The 21,805-nt window shown below is 45.0% G+C and overlaps 1 protein-coding gene across 2 annotated transcripts in view; it reads left to right on the forward strand.

The window, feature by feature from the left end:
• The first annotated feature begins 900 nt into the window (after positions 1-900).
• The window catches only part of GSPT1 (G1 to S phase transition 1), a 36,525-nt gene continuing 15,620 nt past the window's right edge, over positions 901-21,805 (forward strand). The window contains exons 1-6 of one of the 2 annotated variants that reach the window (XM_032326994.1): positions 901-946; positions 14,828-14,872; positions 14,993-15,034; positions 15,770-15,997; positions 16,993-17,026; positions 20,035-20,112. In XM_032326994.1, coding sequence (XP_032182885.1) covers positions 15,013-15,034; positions 15,770-15,997; positions 16,993-17,026; positions 20,035-20,112 — 362 coding nt within the window. In that variant the 5' untranslated portion in view covers positions 901-946; positions 14,828-14,872; positions 14,993-15,012. The other variant, XM_032326993.1, reaches the window with a different exon arrangement.

The following is a 21,805-nucleotide window of genomic DNA, read 5'->3' on the forward strand; positions in this document are numbered from 1 at the left end:
TCCCCCCGCCCCCACCTGCATGTTTACCTAAACTCAGCCGGGTGAGAAGCAGTCAGAAGCAGTCAATAAAGCCCTAGGGGAAGAATACTCGAGCAAATCCCAGCGTTCGAAGAAAACCACTTCGCCTAATGCTGCATGTAGAAGCTGGACGCACCAAAATAACCCTATTAGTTGGATACAGCTGGACACTTCATGGAATAGGCCAATCCTCTGTTTCATTTGCAAGGCCCTTGGCCGGGAGGAGGGAGGGATGGAAAAGTTTGGGGGAAGGCTTTAAATGACTAGTCAAACAGACGGTGAGTCATTCAAAGTTTCCAGTTAATAATCCCCTGTGCCGGGGCAGAGCCTGGGCCCGAGCGCTTTACGAGCCACACTGCAGTTGAAGTTGTACTGTCTCACGGCTTTGTGCTCTTCTACCAAATGAATACATAAAATGTAAGACGCGCAGCGCCGGCTTTGAAATGTAGGGCAAAAATGTGGCTGGGGGCGGGGAGGAGGAGGGTGGAAAGACAGAGCACAAGGTAGGGAGCCTGGCAGGCAGAGAACGCACGGGCTGGTGATGGGCAAGGAAGGGATTCCAGGAGGGGACTGCTGTGCTTTGGACCTTAGAACTGCAGTCCGTCTCCCCTCCTCCTGAGCCCAACTGGACTGCGAGGACTAGCCCGGCGATTGAAGTGTCGCGCAAGGACGCGCCCCCACCCTGCCCCCCACCCGGTGACAGGTGGGGCCGCCGAGCGACGACTGGACCTCCTCCTCCTCCTCGCGCTGCCTGCCGGGAGCCGGAGCCGCTTCCGGTTGCTCGGGGGTTCCGAACTCCGACTCCCGTCGGCCCCCGGGAAAACCGCAGCGGGGTCGCGCGGTTGCCGCCGGAACTCGTAGTTCCATCTGCTGCTGCGCTTCATAGTCAGAAAGGGGAAGGGCAGGGCCAAGAACTACCGAGGCGAAGGTACGGGTGGCGGGGAGGGGTCAATCCGCGCCGGCGTGGGGTTGGCGCTGAGGCGGTCGGAGGTGGTTGGGGTTGGGTGGGAGGAGATCCGCTCGCACACACGAGGAGGGTTGAGCGGCTGCCGCCGTTGTCGTCGCGAGTGCGGAGTTGGGACTGGAGCCTTCGCCGCGACGACGCCGGGGATTGTGTCGCTAGCTCCCGGCCCCTCTACCTCGCCGCCTCGCCGGGTCAGCGCGGCCTGCTCCTGCCCGGCCCGTCGCCCCCGCCTCCATTTCCCGCCCTCTCTTCACCACACACACGGCCCCCCCGATCATGGATCCGGGCAGTGGCGGTGGCGGCGGCGGCGGCGGCGGGAGCAGCAGCGGCAGCAGCAGCAGCGACTCGGCGCCCGACTGCTGGGACCAGGCGGACATGGAAGCCCCCGGGCCGGGCCCGTGTGGCGGCGCCGGCGGCCCCTTGGCGGCGGCGGCGGCGACGGCGGCGACCGAGGCCCAGCGTGAGCACCTCAGTGCGGCCTTCAGCCGGCAACTCAACGTCAACGCCAAGCCCTTCGTGCCCAACGTCCACGCCGCCGAGTTCGTGCCGTCCTTCCTGCGGGGCCCGGCCCAGCAGCCGCCGCCCCCAGCTGGCGCCGCCGCCCCCAACCACGGAGCCGGCAGCGGCGCGGGAGGCCCTCCGGGTAAAGGGCCGGGACGCGCGGGGCGGCCTCTGGGCACGGGAGGAAGCCGGCCTGCGAGGGCGGGAGCAGCCGGCCTGGGCCCGTAGCCCCCTGGGGATGGGGGTGGGGTGCGGTGGGCTCGGGCGGCGCGCCCCGCGGGGCCCGGCGGCACGTGGGGCGCTGACAGCGGCGCCGGACGCGGGCAGCCCTGGGTGGGGCGGCCGGGGGCCGGGGAGGCGGCCTGCGCGGGGCGGCGGCGGCGGCGGAGGGCCCGGCGGGGCGGGAGCGGCGTGCGGGGGGACACCCGCGGGGCCTGGGGGCCGCCCTTCCCCCCCCTCGGGGAGGGGGCCGCAACCACCCACTGGAAGTGGGGACCGTATGGGACAGAGAGGGAGCCGCGGCGGGTCAGTGCCACGAGGCCTGGAAGTGAGGACAGATGGAGCCACGAGGGGGTCGGGTGGGCGTTGAGAGATCCGAGGAGTTGGTGAGGACGAATGCGCCAGTTGCCCCTTCACCTTGGGCCGAGGAGGGAGAGCCTCTCGCTGCAGTTTCTATTATTGAGGCTGTAATTGCGTTTTAAATGCCTGTGACACGGAACCGTCCTGAAGGAATCCCAAGATGCATTGCAGCCTTGCGATCCGGCAGAAACTGTTGGCCATCAATACAAAGATCTTGTTCACCCTTAGCATTTGTGGGCTTGTGAAGTTGGCCCAGTGTCAGGAAGTTAGGGTCACTCCCCCTGAACGTTCCTGGGTTAGGGAACTGCCTTGATCTCTGCGCCCTTTTCCTCAAGTGGGGGCTCGGACCTTTCTCCTTAGTGACACGTTCGGAGTTTCCTTTGCGTGAAAATCGTGTACCTTATTCAGGCCGCCTGGTGTAACTCGCTCTTGCTCTCTGTGGATGGGCCAGGAGCGAGTCTGTTCCCACACTTGAGCGTTTGTTAGGACTCCGTAGCCGTCTCGGGCCGTTCTCATCAGCGCTGGTAGGCATTCTTGCTGTGGTTTCAAGGTAGTCTTTAAAAATCGTGCTGTGTTCTGCTTCAGGGACGGCGCGCGTTCAGGAACTGATGGGTAGGAATGTCCAGCGGGAGAACTTTATACCTCCCAGAGACAGGTGCTTATATGAGGAGCTGCCCGTCTCAGTTCCAAGAGAGGAAAGGAAGGAAAAGGTGGAATGTCCTTCCTATTATTTACCCCAGGGTATTGGGGACTGGGTCCCAGATGTTCCCAACAACTTGTGTGTGACACTGGATGGTTCATTTCTCTTTCAAGTTCTAAGTTGGTATTTCTTAGGTAGGTGAACATCAAACTTTTGCTGCGGTTTTCTCCCTAGAGGCAAAAAAAAGTTTGGAGAAATAACTTCATCGTGTATATGTGGATACACAGTTCGCATTTGGTTTTTTTTTTGACTGGTATTTCTTTTATTTGTATAGGCACTTGATGTTTTCTTTTTGAATAAGGAAATCCAGGTTTTTTTGTTTTGTTTTGTTTTGTTTTGTTTCACTTAGATCAAGCCGTTTTGGCTGCCCAAGCTGAGCTAGTTCGTTATCCCTTTTATCCAGCCATTTTCTTTTTGCCCCTCCCCGCTACTTCCTTCGGAGGCTCCAGCACCGCTTGGTCTAACCTAGAACTCCGCTTCCAGCCTATGGAGCCGTCAGCTATCAAAGGACAGTCATCCCTAGAGCAGTGGTCAGGAATGATGGCAGTTGTTGAGTGGCTAGGCACTACCTCTTAGGTGGGGGGACTGCTTTTCTCTTCCTGATAATTTGCCAATTTCAGCTTTCCTCTTAACCCTTTCCTCTGACACTACTAGAAGTGGGAGTTGTAAAAGTGTGTGGGGGAGTGGTTGTTGGTAAGAAAATTCCTTACATGGTGTCAGGTTTTTCTTTTTTTATCAGAAATCTATTTTGGTGTTACTTTATCAGGTGCTTCTACAAAATGCCTGTTAATGTTAAAAAAAAAAAATGCTCCTCTGTAGGATGTTGATTTAGAAAAGAATAGATTTTCTAAATTGAGGTCCAGAGTTATGTTGAATTGCATGTTCCAGCCCATTGAGGTCCATAAAATACCACCGTTAGAGCAGGGAACTGTGCTTGGAAGAAGCCGGGGAAAAGTTGGAAGTAGCACTTAGATTGAAATTCATAAAGGGGGGAACCGTGAAATTTGCAGATTTTTTTATAGTGAAGAAATAGTCAGTAGGGCAAGCATTTTTTTTTTTTTTTTGTTAGCCATAGCTGAAATTTGTGGTGAGTGTGTTTTGGAAACGAAATACCAGAAGAGCTCTTGAAGGTGTTTATCTAGAGGTAGAGCACCAGAATGAAGGACTTGTAGAATGGGTCTGTCTAGAAAGAGTATCTGTCATTTCTCTGGAAAATTCTTTACTTACCCACCTTCCTCCTTCCCTCCCTCCATTCCTTTCTTCTCTCTTTTTTTGGGGGGAAGTAGTTTCAGTGGTCCTTGAACAAGAGGAGGAAGATGCTTTTTCCCAAGGTGTCATTCAGCCTACTGGAGGGCTGCTGGTGATGCCTGTTTTAGCTGTTTTAAGCTGTCCCCTGTCAGAACTTGGACATGTGTTGACCTTGAATCCTTTGAAAATTTAATAAAGGTTTCCAAAGGAATGATTAAGTAGAACACATTTAAGTGTAATTCTCTACAGATCCAAGTAAATTGGCTACGTGATGCTTCTTAAGGTAGAGGTCCTGAAATGAATGAAAACAAAAGACATGGGTTACTTGTACTAGAACTAACATTTCCTGTGATCGAATGTACTTGAAGTTCCACTTTGCACCCCAGTTCAGTCTTTTTGTTGTTGCTGTTGTTAAATGAGAAACAGATTTAGCAGTGGTGATCAGGGTTACTTGGTGTCTTGGTTTATTTGGGCAGCTTTAACAAAATACTCCAGACTGAGTGGCTTTTAAAGAACAGAAATTTACTGCTCACAGCTCTGGAGGCTGGAAGCCCAAGATCAGGGTCCCAGCCTGTTCTGGTGAGAGCCCTGTTCTGGATAACCAACTGCCGACTTCCTGTGTCCCAGGGCAGAAAATGGGGAGCTCTATGTGACCTTTTTTTTTTTTGTAATGAAAGATAATCCTGTTGGTGAGGGCTCCACCCTCATGACCTAGGACCTCCCAGAGGCCCCACCTAACTTTATCACATTAGGCATTAGGATTTCAGTATAGAGATTATGGAAGAGACGTATTCAGACCATACACCGCACCTGGACTTTTGGAACAGCTGGAGCTTCTAAAATAGTAGTGTGGTGTTCTTTCCACCAGCCCACCCTCTCTCAGAACTGTGCCATCGAAAGCAGTACAGTTAACACCAGCAGTCTTCAGTAGGCCCTCAGAACTGTCTCCAAGGTGTTGTACCTTATATTGTGAAACTTGAATTTTGAAGAGAAATGTTCTTATTTTGTAGTGTTTGAGTTTTGCTGAATGGCTTTTTGTGGGGGCAGGATTTCCTTTTTTTTTTTTTAATTAATGATTGAGCTATAACTCACTATAGAATTTACCTTTTTTTTTTTTTAAGATTTTTATTTATTTGTCTGAGAGAGCACGCGCGTGAAAGAGAGTGTGAGCACATGAGAGCATACAAGCAGGCAGAGTGGCAGGCAGAGGCAGAGTGAAGCACGCTCCCCTGTGAGCAAGGAGCCTGATGCGGGACTCGATCCTAGGACCCTGGGATCATAACCTGAGGTGAAGGCAGTGGCTTAACCGACTGCGCCACCCGGGTGTCTGATACAGTTTTGTTTTTGTTTTTGTTTTTTTTTAATATTTATTTGATAGACAGAGATCACAAGTAGGCAGAGAGGCAGGCAGAGAGAGAGAAGGAAGCAGTCTCCCCGCCGAGCAGAGAGCCCGATGCGGGGCTCAATCCCAGGACCTGAGACCATGACCTGAACCAAAGGCAGAGGCTTTAACCCACTGAACCACCCAGGCGCCCCTGTCCCATACAGTTTACCTTTTAGAAGTACGCAGTGGTTTTAGTGTGTGTTCACAAAGTTCTGCAGCTGTCACCATTTGGTGAATGCTTGTTAATCACTCCTCTCTCAAAGGTGACCTCTTCGGAGCCACCGGAGTAGAGAAGATCCAGAATCAAGTACTGGTTTTGTCCAGAAGGGCTCTTAGACTTTATTTACATTAAACGATACCTGTGAAAACTCAGAGGTAAGTTTAGATAGATAATAGATAAAACTCTTGAGATTTGTTTCTCTTTCTGTAAGACCAGAGGCCTGCAAGAACAGTTCTGTCAAGGATTTCTCAGACTTCCATGGGACAGTAAAGAATAGAGTAAGCACGGGGCGCCTGGGTTGCTCAGTGGGTTGAGCCTCTGCCTTCAGCTCAGGTCATGATCTCAGGGTCCTGGGATCAAGCACCGCATCAGGCTCTCTGCTCGACGGGGAGCCTGGTTCCCCCTCTCTCTGCCTACTTGTGATCTCTGTCAAATAAATAAGTAAAATCTTAAAAAAAAAAAAAAAAAAGAATAGAGTAAGCAGAGGAAATCAGGGGAAAGTATTGTTCCTGGAGTTTCACTTCTTTTCCTACCTAATCTTCTATTCTTCCTGGTTATTTCTTTTCCTGCCTTGACTTACTGATTATCAGTTTGAGCTATTGTTTCATGATTTTACACACTGTTAGAAATTTTGATTGGGAATAAACCCTGTTTCAGGCAGGTTTTATTTAATGTAGTTACTAGTACATAGCTTTTTGCATTCTTTTGCCCTTTGCTTATTTTTCACCTTTTCTGGAATGGTACTGCATGAAAAGACAGCAGTTGAAATTTATCAAGCGAGTTAGAGAAATGTAGAGAACAGATTTTAACCCTTGTTTTGCCTGCTTTTGTTCACTGGGAAGGAAATATCTTCTTTTTTTTTTTTTTTTTTTTTTAATTTTTTTAAAGAAAGAGTGTGTGCACACAAGAGGGAGGGATGAAGGAGAGAAAGAGAGAATTCCAAGCAGATGGAGCCCCACGTAGGACTCCATCTCATATACCTGATACAACCTGAGCTGAAACAAAGAGTTGGATGCTTACCCGACTCTGCCCCCCAGGTGTCTCAGGGAGTAAAGTCTTAAAGTTTAAAATAGTATTGTCTTTCTGGTTGAAAAGAAGGGAATGAAAGACAGGTTTGATAATGTTTTGGGGCGAATTAGCAGAATTAGCGGAATGTTTTGAGATGCGAATCTGTGCCTTGCTTATATATATAGTGTGTATATATATATACATACTATATATATGTATCCTTCAGAACACAGAATGCTTTGCTGGGCACTTGAATGGATGCTGCTAAGAGTTTGTGATCCCTCAAGGAGCATAGAAAGGGATGGATCAAATACCCATTTTACTCTTGTGGGAGACCCAAAGTGGTAAGAGGGCCATACAGAGGGGGTAGAGGGTTTTCAAAGCTGAGAGGTGGAATTGCCCACAGATTCCTTATGTAAATCATTTCAATCCTGTCACCCTAATCGTAAAACTACACATCTATTTTCTGCTAAGTGTTCTTTGTGAACACTTTCTTTAAATTGAGATCTAATTTATATATACAGTCCACCCTTGTGTTCTCTATTTTACTAAGCTTGCTAGGAATTTACTGGAGTAGAGCATTGGTTCTCTCTTTTTGTTACTTGAAGCACAGTTGGCCCACAGTGTCAGTTTCAGGTGGACAGTGTAGTGGTTCCTCCCAGCACAAGTAGAGCTCCCGTCTGTCTGTGCCCCTGTACCCTGCTGTGCCTCGGGTCCCCATGAGCATTGCTGGCTTTTCTTTTTACATTGCTTATTGTCTCTTTTGTATGAGCAGCAGTGAGTTAGTGCGGTCCTGGTGGTGTATCTGTTGGGCCTGTTAATTTAGGATTGCATCATTCTCTTCACAGTTCTTAAAATCTTTGGGAAGCAAGAATTTGGCCAAGAAGTTGAAGATTCTTTTTTTTTTTTTTTTTTTTTAAGATTTTATTTATTTATTCGACAGAGAGACACACAGCAAGGGAGGGAACACAAACAGGGGGAATGGGAGAGGGAGAAGCGGGCTTCTCGCCAAGCAGGGAGCCCTATGGGGGGCTTGATCCTAGGACCCTGGAATCATGACCTGAGCCAAAGGCAGACTTAACCGATTGAGCCACCCAGGCACCCCTAGTTCTTGATTGTTCTGAGAACAGTTGTTGTTCTGCAATCGTTGATTCATACAAGGTGTGAATCCTTGTTTTCAGTAGATTTTAACAAAGCATGGCTGGCTTGTAGATGTGTTTGGTTTTTTCATAAGTGGCTTTGTTTTGAGGAAAGCTGATTGTGTCTTACTCTGAGTTGAACCAGATTCCCAGCATAATTCTAGTTCCCAGGTGAGAGAAACATTCAGTAAGGTTTTTCTGAGCATCTGTTATTAGCCTGGCCTGAGAGTGGTGACACAAATTCCAGACCCCCTTCCGATTAGGTAATGGTAGCTCACTTCGCTTGAAACAAACAAAAAGTGTGTCCTTGTGCATGTCCTTGGGGCAGTTTCCTGATTCACCATTTCTGCAGAACTCCAGTGTGTTCATACTGCTAAGCGTTCTGTCTACATCTCCTTTGGGGGTTGATTTTGGTCACATACACGTGTTTTTCTGTTCTCTTTGTACCTTATTGGGGCAGCCTGAGATGGTTTCGGTTGATACATTTTAGGTATACCTTAAATTGTTTTTGACTTAGGTGGGATATAAACCATAGATGAATATTGTAGGGTTGTTTGAAGAATCCAGTGTGACTTAACTCTACAGAAAGCCTGATCAGGTTGGTACGTAGCGTTGTGTAAGTGATTGAGTAAGTAGGGTTTTGGAAGGTGAGGGCCAGGAGTGACCCCAGCAGTAATAAAATGGCTCATTTTGGATAAAGAAACTGAAGCCTAGAGATGCTAAGTGAAGGCCTAAGGTCACTTACAGCTTCAATGCCATGGTTAATTCTAGAATCCACATTTGCCAGCTGCTTGTTCAGTGCTCTCTGCACACATCACTGTTTAATAATGGGAAGGAGGGTATGCCTAGAGCTAATACTCCAAACAGCGAGGGTCTTCCCACTCAGAAATTTGCCTTTCTTGTATTTCATTCTTTTTTTTTTTTTTTTTTTTTACTATTATACTTATTTATTTGTCAGAGAGAGAGAGAGCGAGCACAGGCAGAGTGGCAGGCAGAGTCAGAGGGAGAGGCAGGCTCCCCGCGGAGCAAGGAGCCCGATGTGGGACTCGATCCCAGGACGCTGGGATCATGACCTGAGCCGAAGGCAGCTGCTTAACCAACTGAGCCACCCAGGCGTCCCTTGTATTTCATTCTTAAATTTTTGTTATTACTATGGGACTTTTAACTGCTTGTTGTAATCATAAATGTACTGAGCAGTTAACACTTGCTTAATGTGGAATCTTCACCACACTGTAGGTACTGTTAACACATTTTACAGATTAGAAAATTAAGGCTCAGAGAAGCTAAGGAAATTAGCAAGGTGACATCCATGACTGAACGGAGGAGCTACGATTAGAATCTAGGTCTGATTTCAAAGCTATTCTCGTAATGGTTACTCTGCTAGCCCTTTCCTGGTGATTTGATATTAAAAGATCTTTTTGGCCGAGATGCTTTTTTCAGAAAAGGAGCCCGAGTGTGTGGGCTATGCCACTGTCTCCGTGTTCTGTCTCAGTGGGAGCCGAGTAACATTCTCAGAAGGAGACAGTGCTCTAAAGTAATACTTAGAAATTGCGTCTTCGTACGTCTTAGGAAACGATGACGTAAAATCATTAAAACAGCTGTGTTCCCTACTGTGACATCATGCCTTTTATTTTTAGAGTGTTAGGTAATTAGAGCAAAACCATGGGCCTTTGTACGTGTTCTGTGGGCTCTTTCTGATGTCTGCCTTTACTGTTCTCTGATTTTGTTTGTGGGAGAAAAACACCTCAGCGTGCAGTTTTGGTGAGACTGCGTGGTCACGTGAGCGCCAGAGAAGGGTTCCTTCCTTACCACGCTGTACTTGCGCATCTCTTGGATATTGTTTCTCTAACCCCATGTTAAAAAGTTGGCACATGGCATTTACTCTCACATTTACTCTCTTGAGCCCTGACAGGAACGTAGTAAACGTAAGACTGCTAAGAAAACTGAACCAAGGGGCATCTGGGTGGCTCAGTGGGTTAAGCCTCTTTCTTCAGCTCAGGTCATAATCTCAGGGTCCTGGGATCGAGCCCTATGTCAGGCTCTCTGCTCAGCAGGAGCCTCAGGGCTTCTCTCACTCTGCCTGCCTCTCTGCCTCCTTGTGATCTCTACCTGTCAAATAAATAAATAAAATCTTAAAAAAATATATATAAAGAAAAGAAAACTGAACCAATAAGACCACGAGGAACTAACCCTGCAAAAACAAAAAGAAAGCAGAAAAAAATTCAGTAAAATCAATTGTGTGTTTCTTTTCTATGGTACATGTGCTGGGCCAGCCTGTGGGGACTACAGGAGTAGAGAAAAAAGTCTCCATATTTCAGAAAACCGCCATCGTTCTGGAAGTCTGTGATCTCCTGGGGAACCAGAACGAAGATCTTTGTGTGTGCACCTATAATTGAAGGGAGGGTCCTGTCCTAGAGGAGTTCTGAGGAGGGATCCTTAGCTTTCAGATGGTGGGCCGGGCCTGGAGTGTGATGAAAGTGGAGCGTCGGGTGTGGCCGGTTTGCACAATGGAGGAAGCTGTGTGAGAGCCGCTAGAGCTGTGCACTTGTGGCTCTTTTTTTTTTTTTTTTTTTTAAGATGTTATTTATTTATTTGACAGAAATGACAAGTAGGCAGAGAGAGGAGGAAGCAGGCTCCCTGCTGAGCGGAGAGCCCGATGTGGGGCTCCATCCCAGAACCCTGAGATCATGACCTGAGCTGAAGGCAGAGGCTTGAACCCTCTGAGCCTCTACTTGTGGCTCTTTAATTAATTGAAATTAAGTCAAATTTAAAATTCCATCCCTCAGTTGGGGTACCACCTTTCAAATGCTTAATAGCCACATGTGGTCTGGGACTGTCCTGTCAGCAGCACAGATGACACGTCCATCACAGCAGAAACATTTCTCACTTCTGTACAGTGTAACACACTATGACTTCTGTGACAGCACTGACATTGTTTTTATTTTTTTCTTTAATGAGCATAACATTTCGCTAACAGGACAGAGTCTCATGCTCTGTCGACTGAAAGAGCCATGATCAGATCTTTTAAAAATGTACTTGTTATAAAAATTATGGTGAAATAAATTGTGGGTCGCCTGGGTGGCTTAGTTGGTTCAGCGTCTGACTCTTGATTTCCCCTCAGGTCACGATCTCAGGGTCATGAGATTGAGCGTGGTGTTGGGCTGCACGCTCTGTGTGGAGTCTGCTTCTCTCTCTTTCCCTCTCCTTCTGCTCGCTCTCTCAAATAAATACATCTTTAAAAACAAAAATTACAGTGAAATCCATGTAACACACAATTAACCATTTTAAAGATTTTACTTACTTATTTGACAGAGAGAGCAAGAGAGGGAACACAAGCAGGGGGAGTGGGAGAGGGAGAAGCAGGCCTCCTGCCAAGCAGGGAGCCCGGTGCCGGGCTTGATCCCAGGACTCTCTGATCACGACCTGAGCTGAAGGCAGACGCTCAATGACCTGAGCCACCCAGGCACCCCCAATTAACCATTTTAAGGTGACTGATTCAGCCAGTGTTGTGCAGTCACCACCTCTGTCTGGCTCTAAAATTTTACCACCCCAGAAGGAGACCCGTGCCCATTAAGCAGTTACTTCTCATTCCCGTCCCTTCCTCCCAGTTTCCGGCATCCTCCAGCCTGCTTTGTCTCTGTCCATTTATCTGTTCTGAACATTTTATATGCGTGAAATTGTACAGCATGTGACCCTTTGTGTCTGGCTTATTTCACCAGGATCAGATCTTCTCTAACAGTTTTAAGATTCAGATTATCATTGGTGTTAAAGCACAGGCAGTAATACTGCCTGACAGTGTTCTGGTAACATCTTTTAATTCTTGATTTAAAATTTGTGGTGATATACCCAGTATCACACCTACTTCATTAATCTTCCTTTATCATGAACCAGAGGATTAGTTTCCCTTTTAATTTGGGATATGGCAGGTTACTCACTGATGCACTGATTACTTTCCCACTTAATTAGAATTGTTCCTTTTTTGAATACTTGACAAGGTGTATTTCTGAACATGGAAACACCATTGGCAAATATGAAACCATAATGTCACTCCTTATTTCTTGGGAGGTTTACTGACTTTTCCTTCTCTGGGAATATGAACTGTGCTGGACTTGAGCAATCATGGCTATCCGTTTGTTGACCATGAACAGATGACTTTGGGCCCCAATAGAATTCTAAGCCTGGGCTCGTTGGTGCTAGTAGAGTCAGGATGTGATATGCATTATGAGTAGAATGAACTGGAAAGGGTTACCTGTGGGTATATTTGTGTGCATGTGAGAAGGCCGGATGCAATTACATTGAGAAGTTTAAATTATTTTTTTTTAAGATTTTATTTATTTATTTGACAGACAGAGATCACAAGTAGGCAGAGAGGCAGGCAGAGAGAGAGGAGGAAGCAGGCTCCCTGCTGAGCAGAGAGCCCGATGTGGGGCTCGATCCCAAGACCCTGAGATCATGACCCGAGCCGAAGGCAGCGGCTTAACCCACTGAGCCACGCAGGCGCCCGAGAAGTTTAAATTTAAAAGAATATTGTGCTCTATCTGACTTTTCTGGTTCATAGTTGCAGAAATACCAGTTCATGAATGTCAATAACACTGCCATTAGGTTTATAATGTGATCTGTGTCTGGATGCATGGAAAGCTTTTTTCCACCTTGGGGAAGGTATGGTCAACTTTTTATTTTGGGGCCCTTTAATACCATGAGGTATATATTAAGCACTTAATTGATTTTGGTGCTTGACTCTCTCTGTCCCTGTGAGCTTTACAAAATTAAGGCAGACGTATTACCAATAGGATGTTTTGAAAAATAAAGCTGTGAGCAGATTTTCATTAAGGTGCATTCTGCAGCCACAGAGGTGGTCTCGTGGCTGATGTCATTATTCTGAGAAGTGCCTTACAGTTCTCTGTGTGTATTGTGTATTTGTAAACCTAAGACTTGGTTCTAGAACTGGGTGGTCAGGTGTGTGTATTGTTGGGTTTTGTAAAGCTCAGCCTCAGTTCGGGGTATCTTACTACATGATCTTTTTCCTGCCTTGACACACTAACTGCATCATCTCTGACTCAGTGTACTTTTATCGAGTAATTTTTCAGCAGGGGCTGTTTGAAGACAGGCGAGATGGCGCTTGTCTTAAGTTGGAAAAGCCCAGCTGGGTCGGGTTTGTCTGAATGTTAGATGGAGTGATTGCAGTTACGGACTTTAGGGTGTTTGGAGGGGATTGAATGAGTCAGCACATCAGGGCTTGTTAAAAATCATTTGGAGTTACTTTGCCCTTGCCTCCAGCGCTGTGTGGGTTCGTGGGTGCCTCGGTCCAGCCTGGCACACATTTGATAGTCAGTTGTGCTGGTTGGTAGGGTTGAGAGTATCCTGGCGCAGGTTAGTGGGGAGAGATTCGACTGTCGAATACTGCTTGGTGCCAGGAGTTACTTAATAGACACCAAGCAAATGTATTCTCTCATGTAGCTGTTTCAGCGGTCCTGTCAGGTGGATGGCAAGTGGTTTCCAGAAGTCCAGGGACGGAGCTGCATCTCACAACTCCCAAGTGACAAGGCGGTGTTTAAAGCAGGCGGCGTCAGCTTAGCGCCTGCCCCTTACCGCTAACGCTGTGCTGCCCCCTCCAGCCCGAGGGAGGCTTATGAACTTGATTCACTTAGCACAGATTGGCTTTCTCTGAAAATTGAGCAATTTTTCCTTCCCCTACCCATAAACTTTTCTTTGAAATGGGAAAACTAAAGAAAGGTAACCTCTGTTACATCTGAAATATAATTCCTGTTTCCTCCCAGACCTTGTTCAAATGATTTTTTTTTTTAAGTTTCTGTTTATATTTGAATCCTGTAGACTGGGGTCAGCTTAGACCTTTCACTTCCTCCTCCTGCCAGATGAGGCCTCAGTTATCTTTGCATGCAGCCCCTCCTCGCTGGTAGGACCAGTCACGGGTTCGTGGGGCGTGCTTGCCTGTAGTGGTGATGTTGGTCTTTCTGCCGTCCCTGGACTTCTGGAAACCACTTTCCCCTCTCTATCTCTTTCCACTCTACAGGGACCTTTCCAAGTGACACTCAGCATGTCACTTCTTTTGGAAGAACTTGGTCGCCCTTTACCTTTCAGGAACAGGAAATCACTTCCTTCAACACTTCACCTTGTTGAAGAGTGGGCCCCGAACTGTCTAGACTTACAGGTGTTTCCGTGCAGAGATTTTAAATACAGGCTTTGCAGTTTATGAATTCATTATTTATTATTTGGTGTGCAGGGTTCAGGTGACTTCAGATTCTTTGATACCTTTTGCATCTTGGAGTGGTTTTTTTTGTTTTGTTTTGTTTTGTTTTTTAAGCAAGGGCACTTTCATATTGGAATATCATTTAGGTTTATCAGATATTTTTAAAAATTTACAAATTTGTAAATTAATCAGTATATGTTTCTCATTCCTCTCTTCCAGGGATGTCATAAGTAGATTTGCATGGAAAAATAGTTCTGTGGAAACCGGGTTGTTGCTTGAGCTTAGAATTCTTAACACAGGGCAAAACTGGTTTCATTGTAATCATCATTTCTGACATGTTGTAAAGGATCCTTTGCATTTCAAGGACTTCATGTGAATGTCCTTTTTATTTTGTTGGCATCCAGTAGAATTTATTCAAGGATCTTAGTAATAATGTGTGATTATGGGATCTTAAAAAGAGCTAATCATAGCCTTCTTGGGCTAGAGCTACCAAGAGAGAATTTAGAGAAGTAATAATGTGTATTTGTTGAGCAGAATTTAATAATTTGATCTGCACTGGGCTGCAGATTACTTTTATAATGCCTTGGAAAAGTTTTATGAAGCAAATTAAGAGAAGCAGCATACCTTTATAAATACATTTCAGTTACTGAAAATGTAAAATCGGCTATAGTCATCGATGTTTAAAAAGAATTTTTAAACAGTGACTTCTGATTTGAACACCTGAGTTAGTTGCTATTGGTCTGCATTATTGAGGTTTTTGTTGCGTTACTGAAATTCTATTTTTACTATATTTTAAAAGATAGATGAAAATGGATGTATAAGACTTAATTTTTAATTGAACTTATTTCTATTAAACAGCACCTGTGGAACCTTCTCAGGAGGAACAGTCATTATTGTGTGAAGGTAATTTCCTATGATACGACCCTTTGAATGTCTAATTGAGAAAACATTAAGTTGTCTATAGTGTGTGAAGCCTGGATAATTGTTTTGTAAATACATATTATATCTCAATTTCTTGTCTAGGTTCAAATTCAGCTGTTAGCATGGAACTTTCAGAACCTGTTGGTAAGAAAATTTCTGACCATATTAATACAGTAATATGAAACCCTTTCAGGATGTAAGGTGCAAATGTAAGTGTCGTGGTTTATTGTAATGCCTGCATTTAAAACTGACTTTGAGTCTTTGCTGTTGGGATTTAGAAAGCAGGACTGGGTGGCCGTGAGCACTGCCGTGATACCCCGAGCGATACCCCGAGTGACTGCAGGTGGGAAAGCTGAGTGGAAGAGCAGTAAAGGCAGTTGAAGGACTTGTGCTTATTCCATGTCCTTTGTGAAAAATTTCCTTCCTTTTTGCAACCTTGTTACTCTAAAGGGTGTCGGATTCCCCAAGTCATTGATGAAGTTGATACCAAATGACTTGCAGAGGGAAAAGCAGAGGTATTATAAGTCTCACGTTCTGATTTTAAACTTTCCTGTTTTTGTCAGGACATCCTGACACTGGAATCACTGGGCCCTTAGGAACGGGACATCTCCTGTTTCCAGTTTGTCCTTATGGAAATGAAGCTTTGTTAAAATAGCAGTCTCTCAGAGTCTCTGAGTCAGCTCTGATGTCAGCAGTGGGGCTGACTTGAAAGCTGTAATCCTTTTCTGTTGTGAAAGAGATTTTCCTGCTTATGTTTCACTAGATGTTAGGAAATAGAGCTAAATATGCAAAGTTCTATTTGTTGTTTAAAGGCATCTGTGTTTTACAGTACAGATTGTAAGTCTTTTTCAGAATACTAAGTTAAATGTCTTATTTCAGTAGAAAATGGGGAGACAGAAATGTCCCCGGAAGAATCATGGGAGCACAAAGAAGAAATAAGTGAAGCAGAGTTAGGGGGTGGTTCCTTGGGAGATGGAAGACCCCCAGAGGAGGGCACCCAAGAAATGATGGAGGAGGAAGAGGAAATACCAAAACCTAAATCTGTGGTCGCACCCCCTGGGGCTCCTAAAAAAGAACACGTAAATGTGGTATTCATCGGACACGTAGGTAAGTTGCACTCCTCTGCAGTGAAGCAATGACCTGTCATTAGCTACATCAAACAGCTACCTGGAGATGTTTATTGGAACTGAACAGAATTAATGTGAAATGTTTTGATTTTTTAACTCGCTAGATTTTTTTAGCTGACAAAATATCGCCAGCGCTTTTGTTGGACAAATAAATAATGTTGTAATGGCATGGAAGCTGGAAGAAAATAAGCTTCAGTATATTTGTATGGGATGCACAATGGTTTGTAGACCCCTCCAATGAGAGCTAAGCATATTATGACATCTGGTAATTAATATCCTAGAAAACGGGCCTGTTATTCTGTGTGAACTTCAGTTAATTTGTTAATTTTATGAGCTTCATCTAACCTAGTTTAATTTTGTGTGATGAAGAAAATTAATAATTTGGAGTGACTTCTGAATGTTTGTCAGATAACCGGTTTAGCACAAAACAAAACCCTATTTAATTTGCTCAGATGTTGTCTGACCATCTGACTTCGCCCCAGAATCATGAGAAGGGAACACAGAATCATGTGTCCTTTTTTGTTTCCCTTAGTCTCTGCTTTCTCCTGGATATAATGCTACACCATACTACTTTTTTAGTAGCAAGAACTCCTTTGAAATTTGTAAAGGAACATCTGTATTTGCTAATACTAGTGAAAGGCAGACTACCTAAATGTAGTTCACAGCCCTTTGGCTACTTTTGCTCTCCCCTGAGATTCCCCTTGGGTAACTTATATTCTTTTGCTGCTGTGCTTTGAGCTGAAGGTCAGAGAGCAGTCTGTTGAAAAAGTCTGCTTATCACTAAAGTAGTTCTATCAGTATAAGTCATTGTTGGGCGCAAGAGGTCTTGGCAGCTTCTTTTACAACTGAAATTATGTAATTATATGTGCTAATTGGTAATAGTGCACATAGCAGGGTTCTTGGGGGGTTTTGTTTTGTTTTGTTTTTCCTTTATGCCTGTAGTTTGCACATTATTGATACTGTTGTTCCTTTTAGATGCTGGCAAGTCAACCATTGGAGGACAAATAATGTAAGTCTGTATTTTTTGTTAAATAATAGAGTTAACTTGATTGAATGAATTTTGGGCATTGTAAACATACAGTCCTACAACGGAGATAAAACAGTTCTCCAGAAAATGCTATAAAGACCTTACCTGTAAGGAAAGGTGATGTTAAGGAATTTTTGCAGTGTGATAATTGCTAGTATTTTTTGATAGATTTTAGGTATTCCCTAAAATTCTTTTGTTAACGCTGTCAGACTCTTCTGGAACATTAAGTGTATTTACAAAGGCTGTATTTTAGATTTTTAAAAAATTAAAGCTAATATGGGGCGCCTGGGTGGCTCAGGTCATGATTCCAGGATTCTGGGATCAAATCCCTGCATCGGGCTCTCTGCTCAGTGGGAAGCCTGCTTTTCCCTCTCCCACTCCCCATGCTTGTGTTCCCTCTCTCACTGTGTCTCTGTCAAATTAAAAAAAAAAAAAAATTTCTTAAAGGAAAATAAAAGCTAATATAGAACCCCAGGTTATAGGAAATCATAATTTGCTTTGAATATAATTTTATTAGGAATAATGAAAACCAGCATATGAATCTGGTTGTGGTGGGGGGGACCTCCTTATTCCTTATTCATCAACTCTTTATTTATTTATTTATTAAAGATTTTATTTATTTATTTGACAGAGATCACAAGTAGGCAGAGAGGCAGGCAGAGAGAGAAAAAGAGAGAGAGGAGGAAGCAGGCTCCCTGCTGAGCAAAAAGCCTGATGCGGGGCTCGATCCCAGGACCCCGGGATCATGACCTGAGCCGAAAGGCAGAGGCTTTAACCCACTGAGCCACCCAGGCGCCCCTCATCAACTCTTTAAATCCTAGGTGGATTAATCAAAGACCGGTAGTCTAGCTAGCATGCTAAGATAATTTGTTATCTTAACTTTTTATTACATACAGAAGCTGTCCGAGTATGAAAACACCACGGTTGATCTTAAGCAGTGGATTCTAGCATTGAAGAAAATTTTTTTAAATTAGCAGGTCTTATAATTTCAGTACACCTGGCTAGCTCATTTCGTAGAACTTGAGACTCTTGGTCTCAGGGTTGTGAATTCAAGTCCCCCACATTGGAGATAGAGTTTTTTTTTTTAAGGTTTTACAATTTTAATCCCTGCTGTATTTGATCTGTTTCTTTAAGCTGTATCATCAGAGGATCTAGAGGGCATATCTTCATTGTCTTGCCTTGTAATCTTAGTTGGTAATCTTCCCAGTTATTTCTGAAAATTCATCAACACACCTTTAAGTTACTAGGTAAGGATCCTTAACTAAGGCTCTATGGATGGAAGTGTTGGACCCATTTGCTTTTGTGTATTAGGAGAATGTATATGTTTTCCTTACAGGCTGTAATTTTCATGGGCATTTCACTAGGATTCTGTGCTCATCTGGTTAAGAACGTGCACTGTAGATGACTCTGCAGAGAATCCACAGAGATGAAAGCTTGAACAGGAAGGCTTTGGTTTGGATTGAGTCAAGGGAAGCAGTTCAGTATTTCTAAGGAATTGTTTTACAATTACTATTTTGAATAGTTTTTTAAAAATATTAAATTCTGAAATGTATTAATAAGATTTAATTACCTAGACAACACTTCTTTTAGATATATTTATATTTGCCCCTTAAAAAAGTTTTTATTCTGGGGTGCCTGGGGGAGTCAGTCAGTTGAGTGTCCGACTCTTGGTTCTGGCTCAGGTCATGATCTCAGGGTTGTGAGATCGAGCTCGTGTGGGGCTCTGCACTCATCAAGGAGTCTGCTTCTCTTCACCCCACCCCCCAACCCCTCTGCCATCCCCACCCCCCACCCCCAATCGCACTGCACTCTCTCTCTAAAATAAATTTTTTTTTTTAAAGGTTTTATTTATTTGTCAGAGAGAGAGGGAGAGCGAGCAAGCACAGGCAGACAGAATGGCAGGCAGAGGCAGAGGGAGAAGCAGGCTCCCTGCCAAGCAAGGAGCCCGATGTGGGACTCGATCCCAGGATGCCGGGATCACAACCCGAGCCGAAGGCATCCCTTTAAAATAAATTTTTAAAAAATGTTTATTCTGGGATGCCTAGGTGGCTCAGTTAGTAAAGCGTCTGCCTTTGCCACAGGTCATGATCCCAGGGTCCTGGGATGGAGCCCCGCATGGGGCTTCCTGCTTGGCAGGGAGTCTGCTTCTCCCTCTGCCTACTCTGGCTGCTGCTCCCCCTGCTTGTGCTCTCTTTCTCTCTCTGGCAAATAAATAAAATATTCAGAAAGATTTAAAAAAAGTTTATTCTGAAATAATTTTAGACTTACAGAAAGGTTACAAAGCCAGTACAGAGTTCCCATATACCTTTCATTCAGCCTTCCCTCTAGCGTTAACACATTAAATAGCCGTAGTACAGCCCTCAAAACTAGGGTAACATTGGTTCAGTGCTATTAACTAATCTGTGGCTCTAACATTGGAATTCCACCAGTTTCTCTATGAGTGTCAGTTTTGGCTTCCAGGATTCACTGTTACATTTCAGTCGTTCCGTCTCAGTCCCCTCTGGCTTGCGACACTGCATCGAGTCTCCTCTTCCCCAACTCACAGCTGTCATTAGTCCGGAGGGCGCTGTTGACGGTGCTGTTCAGTGTGGGTTCGACTGAGCTTTTTCACGGTTAGATTGAGGTTGTACAGTCGGGCAGGACTACCACACAGGCCATGTTGTGTGCTTCCCAGAGCGTCTTGTCAGGGGTGCCTCACGTCAGTTCTCAGTGTGTTCTCTACTTCTGGCGCTCTTAGCCAGGATTGCTTGGTGAACGTGTTGTCTGCCAGGATTCTCCGCACTAAAGTTACTATTTTTCCCCTTTATCTGGGAGGAGAGAATTTGAGACCATGTAAATATCTTCCCCTGTGATACTTTCTTCGATTTCAGCATCCATCAGTGGTTCCTTTACTTTAAAATAGCTGTGTTCTGGAGTTGAAATCCCCTGAAGGGCTTCTTGACTTCTCTGAATAATTTGTAACTGTTTACTTCTTTTTTCTTTGTTTCCAGGTATTTGACTGGAATGGTTGACAAAAGGACACTTGAGAAATATGAAAGAGAAGCTAAAGAGAAGAACAGAGAAACTTGGTATAGTAGACATTTACGGCACTGTAAATTACAGTTAGGGAAGGACTGCCTGCTTAATGCTGTTGTTGTCTACTTAGTTATCTAAGTGTGTGAGGTCTGAGATGGTGTCATAACAGAGGAGAAGTTTCCTTTCCCCTATACTACAGAATAGATCAGCTCCTGGTGACCTCACAACTTGCACAGGGAACATTCGGGAACATCCACACATCTAGTAATAGACTTGTTGGATAAGTTCTAAACCATTCACTTAATAGGGTCATCACCTAACCACTGAAAAATTGCGTTTCTAGAATTTATTACAGCCAGAAGTAGAACTTAAGTTACAGTGGAATTTGAGGAGAAAGCGGGTGAAATGATAGTACTTAAGATAGGATGATTAATGATGTAAGTAAACACAAAAATAAAAAGAATGGACAGAATTATTGACAGTGGGTTGGCTTTGAGAGGTGAGAGAAAGGGTCAGTTTTCTTTCTAATCTCTTTTTAAAGTTAAAATTTGACTGGGACATTCATGGTTTTTGTTTTGTTGTTGCTATTTTTAAATTGTATTCCTCTCTGCGGTGCCTGGGTGGCTCAGTTGGTTAAGCAGCTGCCTTCGGCTCAGGTCATGATCTGGAGTCCCAGTATCAAGTTGGCTGTCGGGCTCCCTGCTCATCGGAGAGTCCGCTTCTCCCTCTGACCCTCTTCCCTCTCATGCTCTCTCTCTCAAATAAATAAATTTAAAATATTAAAAAAAAAAAACATATTCCTCTGTATTAAGGGAAAAGATGATCAATGTTATATCAAAAAAATGGATTACACACTATGTAATACACATGATACGGTGATCTAGATTAACAGCTACTATTCTGGGTGGTCTGAACTTACATAAAGCATTTTCACATGGTAGGAAATCTGAAATAATTTTTAGCAAGTAACCCTTGCTCCCAAATGGTGGCTACTGACTTCCACTTTTGAAAAATATGTTTAGGTATGGGGCACCTGAGTGACTCAGCCATTAAGCATCTGCCTTCAGCTCAGGTGATGATCCCAGTGTCCTGGGATCGAGCCCCGCATCAGGCTCCCTGCTCAGCGGGAAGTCCGCTTCTCCCTCTCACACTCCCCCTGCTTGTGTCCCTCTCTACTCTTCTTCCCACTCACGCTCTCTCTCTGAAATAAAGTAATTTAAAAAAAAATAATCTAGGGGCGCCTGGGTGGCTCAGTGGGTTAAGCCTCTGCCTTCGGCTCAGGTCATGATCCCAGGGTCCTGGGATCGAGCCCCGCATCGGGCTCTCTGCTCCGCGGAGGGCCTGCTTCCCCCTCTCTCTCTCTGCCTGCCTCTCTGCCTACTTGTGATCTCTGTCTGTCAAATAAATAAATAAAATCTTTAAAAAAAAAAAAAAAAACTATATAGGTTTGAGGCACCTGGGTGGCTCAGTCGGTTGAGATTTTGTTATTTATTTGAGGCAGAGTGCGCACGTGCAAGTACAAGCGGGGGGGTGGCAGGTGGAGGGAGAGGGAGAAGGAGGCTCCCACTGGGAGCCCGATGCAGGAGATACAGGACTCAGTCCCGGGAGCTTGGGATCATAACCTGAGCTGAAGGCAGACATTTAGCTAACTGAGCCACCCGGGCACCCCAGAGTATCTGATTCTTGATCCCAGCTCAGGTCTTCCTCTCATGGTTGTGAGTTCACACCTTGCTTTGGGCTCTATGC

This window comes from Mustela erminea, chromosome 20 (genome assembly GCF_009829155.1).
Source record: "Mustela erminea isolate mMusErm1 chromosome 20, mMusErm1.Pri, whole genome shotgun sequence".
Classification (NCBI taxonomy): domain Eukaryota; kingdom Metazoa; phylum Chordata; class Mammalia; order Carnivora; family Mustelidae; genus Mustela; species Mustela erminea.